The 13,980-nt window shown below is 29.5% G+C and overlaps 1 protein-coding gene across 1 annotated transcript; it reads left to right on the top strand.

Annotated features, from left to right (window-relative positions):
* The first annotated feature begins 1,472 nt into the window (after nt 1–1,472).
* Nucleotides 1,473–4,890, top strand: LOC137818270 (large ribosomal subunit protein uL4c). The gene is made up of 2 exons (XM_068621577.1): nt 1,473–2,559; nt 4,665–4,890. The coding sequence occupies exons 1-2, from the start codon at nt 1,668–1,670 to the stop codon at nt 4,697–4,699; spliced, it is 927 nt and encodes a 308-aa protein (XP_068477678.1). The 5' UTR covers nt 1,473–1,667; the 3' UTR covers nt 4,700–4,890.
* The last annotated feature ends 9,090 nt before the right edge of the window (nt 4,891–13,980 follow it).

The raw sequence follows: 13,980 nt of genomic DNA, 5'->3' as shown, positions 1-13,980 counted from the left end.
ACTAAACTTGGCCTAAATTGAAGTGAAACAATATAAATGAGTGATTAACGCTTCGTCTGTTATTAGTATAGTCTACTCTTAACCATCATTTTCAAAAAGTTTACAAAAAAGTTTGTGAAAAGGTTTCAAAATCTTTATAAAATCTATCATTATTTAATTGACTAAATTTACAAAAAAATTATAAATTCTAAAATTATTTTAGTTAAAATATAAATAAATAAAAATGAGAAATTTTTTTCTATGACTTTTTAATATATTTTTTATTAAAGATGTTACATACAAATTAATTTGATTTAAATCAACTCAATCAATTTAACTTCACTTTAGTATTTTAGACTTAATAAAAGATGGAGTCTTATGTTTTAATTTTGAAATTCTTGAACTCATAAACTAAACTTTTTAACTCAATGATATCATAAATTGTTATAACTATTTATACATGTATGTATTTGTAATTAAAAAATAAATATTATATCATATGTTATAACACTACATATTTAACCATTTAGTGTCTTTCTTACATCCAAAATAATATTATAACATCATAAATTTTTCTAAAACGTTTTTAATTAGAAAGAAATAAACCAACCATATTTGTATATTCAAAATGGTGTTGTTAAAAAATATAGAGAAGTAGTAAAGAAAAGTATTATCTTTTTTACAACACTTCTCGTGCATCAGCTAAAGGTGTCAATATAAAGTCAATCATGACTCTAAAAAGGTCCTGACACACAAGAACAAACCACAATAAACAAATTTCACTGGTCTAATTTAAGATGATTATAAAAGGAAGTTTCTCCATGCATAGAAGGCCAATAAACGAGTGTACATTCATATCTCATTAAACACTTCGTATAAAACTTTCCTTCAAGTTTTTTTCAATATCTCAAAATTTATAATGCAATATTTTTCTAATACAATGTATCAAATCATAAAATCCTAAGACTTTATCTACAAATTTTACAAGACAACAAAAAGTTTCATCTGACACATTTCAAAGAAACCATCAAGGAAAGACAAACTATATTTGAGAAAATAACTCTTGCTTGACAAGACAAATGACCTAAGAATTATCTTATGAGTTTAAGTTTATTTTAACTAAGTACTCATAAGTTACACCAAATCTTAGATCAATTAAACAAATATAAAAATATTCATAATCTTACTAATTATTTAACAAAACTACTTACCAAAGATTAATCAGAGTCTCACTAGACGTATAAGCAAGACTATCAAAGATCCACAATTCAAATAAGAAAAAAAATATTCTTTCACTCTTAATTATTGTTCATGACATAATTAATTTAGTGTAAGAATTAAGCTTAATTATTTTTTTCACCTCTATTCCATTTCAAATCCCTCCAAATATAAATTACTAAATTATGTTTTTATAAATTAATTACGAGACTTATCTTTATCTCTTACAAACTTCAAGTCATTCAAAACCAAATTATCCAATTAGAGTTTGAACTAAGAGGAATTGAATGATTACAGATTCTAATTGAAAGAAAAAGAAGAGGAAAATAAAAGAAAATGAAATTAAAAATAATAATAATTGAATAAATTAAAGTGAGGTTCCCCTTGTGATAGAGATGCAGCAGCAGCAAATGTTATCTAGAAGTGATAGGATAGGAATAGCAAAAGTGTGAGTCCAGAGAGTGTGGAAAATGGCATCATCACTGTTCCTCACAACAGCAACAACCCCAACCTCACTTTCCTTCACCTCATCTTCCATTTTCATCTCTTCACACCAATTCAACACTCACAAATTCAACTTTCCCATTCTACCCCTCACAACCACCACCACCACCACCTCCCTCTCAGTCTCCTGCAAGGCTTCTCCCATTCCCGTTCTCAACTTCTCCGGCGAGAAGGTCGGCGAGTCGCTCCTCGACCTCCGCTCCGCACCTCCCTCCACCGCCCGCGCCGTCGTCCACCGCGCCGTCGTCACCGACCTCCAGAACAAGCGCCGCGGCACGGCCTCCACGCTCACGCGCGGCGAGGTCAGAGGCGGCGGCCGGAAGCCCTTCCCGCAGAAGAAGACCGGGCGAGCGCGGCGCGGCTCCAACCGGACGCCGCTCCGGCCTGGCGGAGGGGTCATATTCGGGCCCAAGCCGCGCGACTGGAGCGTGAAGATCAACCGCAAGGAGAAGCGGCTCGCGATCTCGACCGCCATGGCCAGCGCCTCCTCGAGCGCCATCGTGGTGGAGGACTTCGCGGCGGAGTTCGCGGAGAAGCCGAGGACGAGAGAGTTCGTGGCGGCGATGAAGCGGTGGGGGCTGGACCCGAAGGAGAAGGCGATGTTCCTGATGACGGAGGTGGCGGAGAACGTGAGGCTGTCGAGCAGGAATATTGGGACTCTGAAGATGCACACGCCGAGGACGCTGAATTTGTACGACATTCTCGACGCGGATAAGCTCGTGCTCACGCAGGGTGCGGTGGATTATTTGAACCAGAGGTATGGGGTTGATTACTTGGGGAGTGATGATGAGGATGAAGAAGAAGAAGAAGAAGATGATTATGAGGATGATGAAGAAGGTGTGGTGGATAGTGAAGAAGGTAAATCATTGGTGTTATAAATCTTATGAGTTATTCTTATTACTTCACATTAAAATAACAGTTCACACAACAGTGTTTATAGATCTTTTAAGTGTTTATAGAGAAGTTTGTTCAAATATGCTTCAAGTTTGTATATATTACTTTTGACTTGTGGAGAAGTTATTTCCATTGCTTCTTCTAAGAACTTCTTTTAAATTGTAAAAAATTTATACACAAATGTAGCTTGGCATTAAGCTGCGGACTGTTTTTTGAAATCTCAAAAATAATGAATGATGTTTGCTTGACTCGATTGCAATTCCATAGTTGGTTTCAGTTTCCTATGATGGCTTAGAATTGCAGTTTGCAACCACAACTGCTATTGCCATTTCTGAGGTTTATGCAACTGCATTGCACCCACAGTTGGGGATAAGGTTGTGGTCAAAGTTGCAGTGTTGTTGTGATTCTTGATATCATAGAAAATTTTGGACAAGTGGGACTGAAGTGGTTGAAATAGTGGTTGTGGAGACTCCATAGATCTTGATGTTGCAATTGTTATTGTGGTTGAGGACTTTTTTTTAAATTTAAAACCTTGGTTGTAGTTGCATTTCTTCTGTTAATGGATTGTGAAGAAAGTAAATGGTTGGTGTTATAACTGTTATAAATTATAGGGTAAAGGTGTTTTAGGTCTATTAATTTTTTTATTAAAATTAGTGAGTTCTTAAATTTTTAAAATAATAATAATCAGTTCTCGTATTTTAATAATAAGTTAATTTCACTGCTCCATCTAGTATTCTAAGTTCCATAAAGAAGACAAAATTCACCAATTATAAAAAAAATATTACAAACAAAATCATTGTTTTAAAGTACATGGACCGAAACTAATGAAATTTGAGCCACTAGAAACACATTGTACTTTATTACGGTAATGAATGATGCTGATGCTGTTGTTGTTGTTGTTCTTTGACTAGATTGTGATTACATAGTTGGTTTTGGTTTCCTATGATAGTTTCAAATTGCCATGGTGCATTTCAAACATGGTTGTGGCCAAGGTTGTAAATTATGGTCAGTGTTCTAGTTTATGAACAAATGTAGCTGATGTGGCTGCAATTATAGTTGGGACGACCCCAGAAATCTTGATGTCGCAGTTTCAATTGGGTCTGTTATTTTAAAACCTTGGTGGTGTAGCTGCATTTCCGCTGCTGGTTTCCAAGGAAGTATGGAGACTTCAAATAGTAGCCATGTTGTACTGTATTTGTCTTGGATACGTATTCATATTGGATGTTTCATGGATACCATGTCAATAGAGATGAGAATATCACTGTTATTCTTATTTTATTTTGTATATAAAGTTCTCCATAAGTACTTTTAGGAAAATAAAATAAGAAAGAAAAAAAAATGAACTTGCTTTGTAAGGTAAAATTAACTTATGTACAAGTTAATTCATAGGAACTATCTCATCTAAAAGATTATTATTAACTTATGAGTAAACTGATTTTAGCTTATGAACATTTTTTTGTTTGTTTTACAAGTGTTTATGGAGAAGTTTATCCAAACAAGTCTTGTTGCCTACAATGAATCATGCTTGTTTTAAATCACTGACTCACACTACCACCTCCTAGTGGGATTGGCGTGATGTGTGTGGGAAATTCGGTTACATGTGCTTGTATATTGCGAAGCATTTGATAAACCAGGTTTGATGCCTGACATGTCAACAATTTTGTGGCTATTGGAAACTGAGACTTTTAATGCATGAAATATGAATTTTGCCACTATTGGTAATCATTTTATGTTGTGTGGTATTCATGTTTCTGCACTTTGTGATTGCTGAGAAGACAATGATATTTTTTTCCCAATATTCTCCTGTAAAATCATCTCACCTATTTTACGACTGGGATTTAAGTTACATTTTGTCTTTACAAAATTATTGTGTCGGGCCAGTTAAAAGATTTGAAGTCAATGCATTTCAGTAGAGTTGCTTAAATCTCAGTTTGATAGTTGTTCAGTCTTCAGGGTGTTTGTACACGTTTCACTGCACATTCACTTTATTTTATAATATTTGTGGAAGAGCTAATGATGTGTCTGAGTGAAAGGCTTCTGACCTTATTTGCTTTCTATTTGGGATACAGGACCTGATACAGAGAATAGTGATGTGGTGAATTGAGGATTTTAAAGTCTTCTTTGTGCCATTTTATAGAGGAAACTGCTGATATGGGGAATGGAAGGTCTGAAGTCTTATCTGTACCAATTTATATGTCTCTTTCCTTTCCATCTCCTAGGGATCCTTAATCCTGGTAATGGTAACCTGTAAGGATATTTGCTTTTGCCCTATTTATAATCAATTGTTTTGCATAATTTTTTTTGCATGCAGTTCTTCTCTTCCTAGGAGGAAAAGGAAATTATTTTCTTTGAATATATTGAAGGCTGCTGATGAATTAAGTCATTCGTAGAAATCTTAGTGCATTGATTGATAAACTAGGACATATACACGTTTTCCTTGTCTGTTCCTTGCTCCTGCTTTTTCAAATATTTTTCTGCCACTGTTGGTGATTGCATATTGTTGAGATGAGTTCCTTTCGTTTCTGAAAGGGTATGAACATGGTGAGTTATTTTCAGTGATTTTTTTTTATCAGCAATAAAAAATAAATAAATGGGAACCATTTCAGGGTGGTTCAATCCTTATACACAAATACACTTTATCATTCTCCTAACTAGAATAGCCTACCAGATTGACAAAGACACTACCTTAAAAAAAAACACAAAAAGGGCATTAAGAGACCAACCTTATACACGAAAAAGGATTCAAAACTCAATTAGAATAAGAAAACCAAGCATTATTTTCAGTGATATCCTAGTTATTGGTTGTGGTGGTAATAACTTGGTGCCGTGTTCAACTTCAATGATCTTTTATGTAATTCTTTCTAGTCAAAATTCTAAATGTTCTAGGCTTTAGTTTGACTTATATTTCATTATTCTTGTATTTTGTTTTGTGAGTGTAGATTTGTAGGTGACAGTGTAGAGGTGATTCAGTGTCATTGTTTTTAACTTTGAAGATGGAAGGCTTTTAAGCTAGTTTATCCATTAATTAGTTTTCTTTCTATGATGATGTTAAAGGGGAAACCTATAAATCAATCATATTATGTTTTACTTGTTTTTTTGTCCAATTGAACTATATATTTAACATATTTGTTGATGAAAGTAATTAAAATGTAAAAAATAAAAATGTATACATAATCAAGGTAAATATTTTTGTTTAAGATATCAAATTATACTATATAATAGTATATAAGAGATTGAAATTTCATCAAGTCAGTTTTAAAGTTGGATTAAACTTAAATTTTACTATTAAGATAATAATTAATATGGTGTTGTGTCACTCTATTGGATTCTTCTAGTTCCACGCTTAAAATTCCAATTTTGAGTATGAGGTGCGTTTAGAAGTTCATATTTGACAAGAAATAAAGTTAAAATTATAGTATATAAATAAATCCACTCACTGTTTTAAGAGTTTTTAAAAGTAAAACAAAAAAGTAGTTAGAAAAGAGTTTTCAAACATAAGTTCATCTAAGTAGAGAATAAGCACAAATCTAACCTTTGTGTTTGGATAGAAAATTAAAATTTAATCGTTAATGAGACATTTGAATAAAATAAAATTGAATTGATTTCATTTTAAATTGATTTATATTTCAAAATGGGAAAATTTTTAAATTTTTGTTTCTTAAAATATGAAATCATCTAATTTTAAATAACTTCAGTTCTTTATAAAATTTTACAAATAGCATGTTGTTTTATAAAATATTTAAAATTCTTTATGAGAATGAATTATTCTATTTTTAAATTTCTTATTTAATTACATTATAAAGAATTAGTAGGATAATAAAAGCTGCCCATAAAATAAAAGGTGAGTTATTGGTTCTTGAATTGATTACCTTTCCTTAAGAAACCATGAAGGAAAAAGGTGAATGAGATGGAAAGACGATATAATTTTCTTATAGCTGTAATCACAGAAGAAAGAAGATGAAAAGAGGAAGCTTACTTAGTTTTGAAGGGGTAAAAAGGAAATCAAGGTCTTGACATAGGAAAATCATTCAAAATAAGAGTAAAATAGTCATTTTCAAAATTGGAGAGGTGCGGAAAGAATTTTGATAGAAAGAAACACTTTCCTGCACCTCTATACCTTCTTGTGCCAACTCATAAGTTTTTTTTTTATTCCAAAAATACTTTTTTTTAATATTTTAGATTATATAGTTCAGAAGTTTTTTTCTAATCCAAAATTAACTTCCGGATTATGTAATTTGAAAGTTTTTTGTGATTAGCTTCCAGATGACATAATTCGGAAGTCTTTTCTATACATAAGATTAACTTTTGGATTACATAATTTGAAAGTTTTTTTTTTTCCAGATGTTTGATGAGCTTTTGGATTACATAATCCAGAAGTCTTTTCTAAATATGAGATTGACTTTCAGATTATGTAATCTGAAATATATCCAGATTACATAATCCATAGGCTTATTTCAAATCCAAAAAAGAGTTTTGGATTTTATATCTAAAGAACACTTCCGGATCCAAAAGTATCTTTCAGATTATGTATGGGATTGACACAAAAAAGGATAAAATGGTATTTTCACATTTAGTATGAGGGTGATACAAGAAGGTATGGAGGTATAGGAAGAAAGAGTCAACACCGAAATAAGAATGAATCAACTAGTTTGAGAGGAAATGAGTTGGGTGAGAGAAAGGCAAACAAATGAGAGAAAACTATAACCAAAAATTCATTTTCGAAATGTTTATTCCTGTACCTTCATATGTTCTTCTGTCACCTTGATACAAAACGTGAAAATACTTTTTTATCCTTTTTATACCACTCCCATAGAGTAACTTCCGAATTATGTAATCTGAACATGTTTTTGAAAATTTTTTCCAGATTACATAATCTGGAAGTTAAAAAAGATTTCCGGATTATGTAATCCAAAAAATTAATTATGGATATGAAAAAAGCTTCCAGGTTATATAATCTGGAAGTTAATTATGAATTTGAAAAAAAGATTTTTGGATTACGTAATCCAAAATATTACAAAGGAATATTTTTAGAAATAGAAAAAAAACATAGAGGTGCATGAAGAAACACTCAAACACTCTTCACTTTGAAATTCTGAAATTTTTTAAAACGAATCTCTGCCAACATGGGAAATCAACAAGATATTTCAATTTTGAAAATTTTCCAATTAGATGCAAAGCAAAAGATTTTGACTATGTTGAAGTCAAAATTAATAAATTTATAATAAATCATAGTGCTGATAAAAAAAAGTAATAATAATAAATCATAGTTTGTAATTGAGTAATAGTGTAAAACAAATTTACATTGTCATGATATAATCCTATTTTGTCTTCTTAAAGTGTCACTAATAAAAAATTATTTGTTTAATAAAAAACACCTTAAAATGTCTTTAAGCTTGTTCATCGATGAAGACTTCTTCTACCCGAGCCACACCCACCAAGGTAAAAGATCTTCAGAATTTAATGGAACAACTTGAAACAACTAAACAAAGGAAATTTTAGTACAACAATACATTAATGTACGAGGATCAATTATGAGAATAATTAGGTCAAACGTTAAAAAAATTAACTGAAGAAAGATATTTTTTACAACAGAATAACAAATTTAAATATATTCTAATAAAAAAAACCATTGATTGGATATGATATCACAACCTTACTTTTTTTGGATTGATGTACATGTAAATTCATCAATATTTGTTAATGGAATTTGTGTAGTGTGGCCCTACAATGGTGGCTTCATCATTCTTTGAGAGCTGTCAAATTCTCTACCTAATCCTACTTGCTTTCCACTTTTGATTTCAAAATTGCTTTTATTTATATATCAAAGTTTCTTATGTGGTTACCCACTCTTTTTCTTAAAGTGTGTAAAATAAATTGGAATTACGTTTAATATTAAATTATATTTTGACATATAATTGTTGCACACCTCTTCAAGAAAGAAAGTAGGTGTGCATTAAGAAATACTTATGGAAGTTTGCTAATTTATGTCCCCTAGTTTTTTTTTATAAAAAGTTTCTTAATGAGCCATAATTATGATTAATATATTCCCTCTAAAAATAAGTTAATATATTTTAATAAATTAATATATATATTGGATAAAAGATATTCATAAATTGATTGTGGAAAAAAAATCTTCAAAGACCTAAAATTTACTGTTATTGAATATGATATTTCTGTTGAAACTACAACCGAACATATCAATAAAGATGAGAAAATAATCAAATAAACATTTGTTACATACACATGCATAAAAAAAAAGCATACATTTCTAAAAAATAGAGTGAAAGAAAAACACATTTAAGGAAATATTCTTAATTATCACGATAAGAAAATCATTAAATAAAAATCAATTTTACAGACTAAAAATAATTAGTTGTTATAGTGACTAAATTAGAAATCATTTTAGAAACTAAAAAAGATTATAGTTTCCTAATTAGTTTTTATTATTGTTAGATGGTTTCTGAATTGGTATTTAATTAACAATCAAAGTTTTTGCTACCAAATTTAGAATCTAAATAATTGGTTGTTAATTAGATACCAATTTAGAAACCATTTAACAATAACAGAAACTAATTTAGAAACAAAAATTTTGTTAGTCTCTTAAATGGTTTTTAATTTAGTCACTATAACAACTAATTATTTCTTGTCTATAAAATTAGTTTCTATTTCATGATTTTTTTTAGTATATATACATACAGAGAATAATAGCTCCTCAAGCATACAACAAAACAAAGATAATCACTAAAAAATCGTTACACGTTACCCTAAAAAGCACTAGATGATTCGTACAAATCATTATACAATCTCCATAAACCATTAGATGATCTTTACATACTACTACAAAGTTACATATTACTAAATCGTCATTAAACAATCTTCGACACATATAAGAATTGGTATATTCCTTAAATATCCCTATTAATTTTATTATGTATTGACCGATTATTAGACGCTCACAACATAATCTTCAATATTCAATTAAGTTATTTTGTTTGTGTGAACATTTTTTTTTATACACAACATATAGTTTTTAATAACTAATCAAATACTTCATTAGTTTTTAATAAATTTAGTTATTTAATTAAGAATAATAAACGAAGGAATGCAGTGATATAGTTATTACTTGTTTTGTACCTCGATCTAAAGGAGAAAAATGTTTTGTCGTGATTCCACACTAATCTCCATAACATGACGTGAAGTATCTGAGTATTAGGTGGCAATAACTACCAATAATTAATTTAAAAAATAATAATGTTTAAGCATGGTGGTTTAGGTTTATACAATTTGTTCACGTTCCTAGTCCTTGTTTTGTTTATGTTGGTGCACATGTTTGGTAGCTTTTTGTGTTCAGCTCGAATAAATAATGAGATAAATGAATCATATTTTTTTATTAAAAATTCAAAGCTTGCTCATCAACTATCAACTTGACTTTCCAAAAATGTGAAGTTTATTTTAGAAAATAAAATTTTTCAATCATTTATAAAGAAAATTGAAGAAAATTTTGCATGTTTTTCACCCAAATTGAGTTCTTTTCATAATTTTTTTTTGTATAACTTCTAAAATGTCACCCATGTATAACAATTTATATGTCAGTTAGTACAATCGAAAGAAGAAAAATTAAGATAAAATAAATTGTAATAGTACATATTTAGTTATTTAATGAAAGATAAAAGACTGTTAATTTAATCTTAAAAATAATATAATGTAGTTCCAATCGAGTAAAAAAAAAGTATGGTTTGATTTCTAAATATTGTAATTTTATGATAAAATAATTGTTAACACAAGGTCAAATTAATAATTCAAAATAAAATTTAAAGATAATGTTGAAGATCTCACATTAACTAGAAATAAGATAATATTATATATAAATAAGTGTAAATCTCAATTTTTTATGAATCTGTTTTATATAATTGAATTAGTTTAAAGTTATTTTTTATGAGCATTAAAAAATTATATAAATGGGAGTAATAGGGATACTTCAACCCATGTCCACTCCTTAATATGTATTAGAACTTTTACCTTTTTTTTTATCAACAAGTCAAAAATAAATAAATAAATATGGGCAACTTCACGGGTGGTCCAACTCTTATACAAGACATAACATAACAAGACCCATCAATCTCCTTCCAGTTTGCCTATACCATACTATACTACAGAAAAGCAAACAACCCAACCAAAAGAAGAAACTAAAACCCTTCCTACAAGAACAAACTATCACAAAGTTCAAAGTCACTTAATCGAAAACATACAGGCTGGGGCACTCAGAATAAGAAAAACAAGCAGGAACAAATTTAGACGTTATCCAAGACCATACCTTTAATTGGGCCAATGTGAATATTTCTGAATGATCTATCACTCCACCTTTGAAAATATACTTATTCCTGTGCTTCCAAATTTCACCAACAAACACTTTCCCAAATCACATTTACCTGAACAGGAACATTTAATAAATTAAAATGTGAGAAGTGTGATACAGGGTCATGATGATCTACTGACGTTAACCCCATCCAAGCATATCACTTATTCCAAACTAGTCAAACAAACCTGCATTCGAAAAACAAATGTCTTGTTGACTCCACTTCCACCCTACAAAAACAACAAAGGTTGCTAACAATTGCAACCCCACGTCTTTTCAAGTATTGTCTTTAGAAGCAATTGAATTGAGCAACACTCTCCATGCAGTGAACTGAACTAAAGGCAAGGCATAAGTCTTCCACAGAGAAACAAATAGACTAACTCCCTCGGAAGGACCTCTTAAAATATCATAAGTAGATTTTACTGTGAACCCTTTATCCTTACTATCATTCCAAACCCAACTGTCTTCATAATCCAAGACTAGGGGACCTTTCCATGCACCTCTTGTAGCAACATACCTACCTGATTTTTCTCCCAATCAAACATACCTCTTCTCTAGGCGAACTTCCACTTCCATCTACTATTAAACCACTCCCCACAAGACTCTAAATTACCTTCTTTGTTACAAAACAAGGAAAATAGTCTTGAAAATTTACTTTTCAAGTCTTCATCAAACGACCTCAGACCACCATGTTTAGTTTTCACGCATGAGTTGGTAGATTTAGTATCAGAAAATTGTGTTGGAAATTTCACATCAACTAAAGATAAATACTATATAAGTGGATGAAAATCTTGTATTTTTATTTTTATTTTTGATAACTAAATTTACTGTAAGTTATATACCATCAAATACAGGTAATTTACCTTCAAATCAATGACAAAATTTAAAAATATTTATGAATGATGAACTTTTTTACATCCCAAGCTATTTCTTACGGAAGAATTGAAATGTTTTAAATAGGTTGAGTATATATATATATATATATATATATATATATATATATATATATATATATATTTGAGCCTTTATTCAAAAGAATAAGATTATGCATATATCCAGTGAGGAAGCTTCCACATGGCAAGATTATAATAATTGCAGAACACCTCAGACCCACTTTGTTTGACTCAGTTAGGTCATCATAATACACATAGATGTGTTCTAAAAGCTTCCAATGTGAGGATTAAAAACAAGAAGAAAATGTTTTTTTTGGAAAAGAATAAAAATAGTGAATATGTTGACAATTCTTTGCTTCTTTCCTAGTTACTCCCTTCGCTAGAAGCAATCATTCATAACAATAATAAAATTCATTTATATAATTGGAACCTTAAATAAGTTTTATATCCATTAAAAAAATAGATTATTATCACATATACTTAATATCTAAGTGTTAACATTTCTTTGGATACAATCTTCTTTCATTTACACTTATAAAATGCTAAGATTTTAAAATATAACGTGAGATTTACAGAATTACATAAAATTTAATTAAGAATAAAAATTACTTTAAAAAATATGTATATGTGTATATATATATTGACTACCTTTCTCTTCAAAAGAATAATATATTAAAAAGTTGTTAACATTTCTTTTAAGTTTTGTTCTGTATAAAGGAGAAATAAGTTGATGGAGATAAAATGGATGAGTTAAAATAAAATAAAATGAAATTAAAGGTGTCATATTTTAGACAAAACGAGAAAACAAAAAATGAGAAAAAAATAAGTGACAAATTATATAATAAATACTACTAATATTTTTTTATATTTTCTAATTAACAAGTTGATTTTATCATCTTTTATCTTTTAAAAATAATCTTTTACCCTTAATTATTTTAATAAAATCCACATTATTCTTTTGATAAATTAAGTAAATTTATTAAGTCAATTAAAGAAATAAATGGTTTAGCACTATTTAAAGTAGGTAAAGATATGAAAAATCATTTTATTAGGATAAAAAATACAAAAACAATTTTTATCATAATTATTATAATTTTTTATTAAATTTTATAGAAAAAAGAAGAAGTAGGTAAAGATGGTGACTGCAATCTAAAAGTTGACAACCACAAATTAAAAGTTGATGTATATATATTAAATTGGCATTACTATGGCATGATGGTGATGCATAATTAAAATTTCTATGTTTGCCTGTGCTTTTTATAATATATGATCCTTTGATTTGAATATTCAACCATCACAACATTTCCAGCAGATGCAGACATTGGTTTTTGCAATATCACTTCTTTGATTTTGAACATATAACAGTAAGTTAATTATAATATCTTAATGATGTTTTTCAAAACATTCTATTATTATTTTAACTAATTTAATGAAATTTATTATAACGGTCGATACCGGATGAATTAGTCGATGGTTGATTGATGATCCTAGTATTCAATAAAGGCATTCAATAATTGAGCAACAATTATTATAAAAATTCTGTACAAATAATGATCATGTCTCATTGAATCTGGGTGACATTCTCGAAAAATAAGTTAATATTGATTTAGTAAAAGATATAATCCAAATATATCAATATACCAATATATCTCCCTATAAATCAGGGATCATATTGCAAATCAATTAACACTGATATTTGATAGAATCGATCTATCACAACAAAGGTCATGACTAAATACTATAAATAAATCATTTACAGAGGTGTGTAAGGTACGCTTGAATCAATTTTCACTATACACTACACAGAGTACTGTCAGAGTACCATTTCCAGGTCATCTCCGACTTAACTCGTGCAATTAAAGGAGGAGACTTGAAGTGAACACACCAACAATTGTACAACTAGTCTCAGGTACTATTTAGGCCCTATTTTACCTATACAGGTACATTTATATTTATATCTTAACTGAACTGTAAATCTAACTCAATATACGTGAAACACTATATAATAGGTGGCTAGATAACGACTATCAACTTAACAATTTTTTTTTGAATAATCTCTAAATAACTCTGATACCATATATAAAATAGTTATATTACAAAATATTCTTATATTAAATTAATATATTATACGGTTCT

This window comes from Phaseolus vulgaris, chromosome 10 (assembly GCF_000499845.2).
Source record: "Phaseolus vulgaris cultivar G19833 chromosome 10, P. vulgaris v2.0, whole genome shotgun sequence".
Lineage (NCBI taxonomy): Eukaryota > Viridiplantae > Streptophyta > Magnoliopsida > Fabales > Fabaceae > Phaseolus > Phaseolus vulgaris.
Note: the sequence above shows the minus strand (reverse complement) of the source record. Positions and strands in the feature narration are given on the sequence as shown.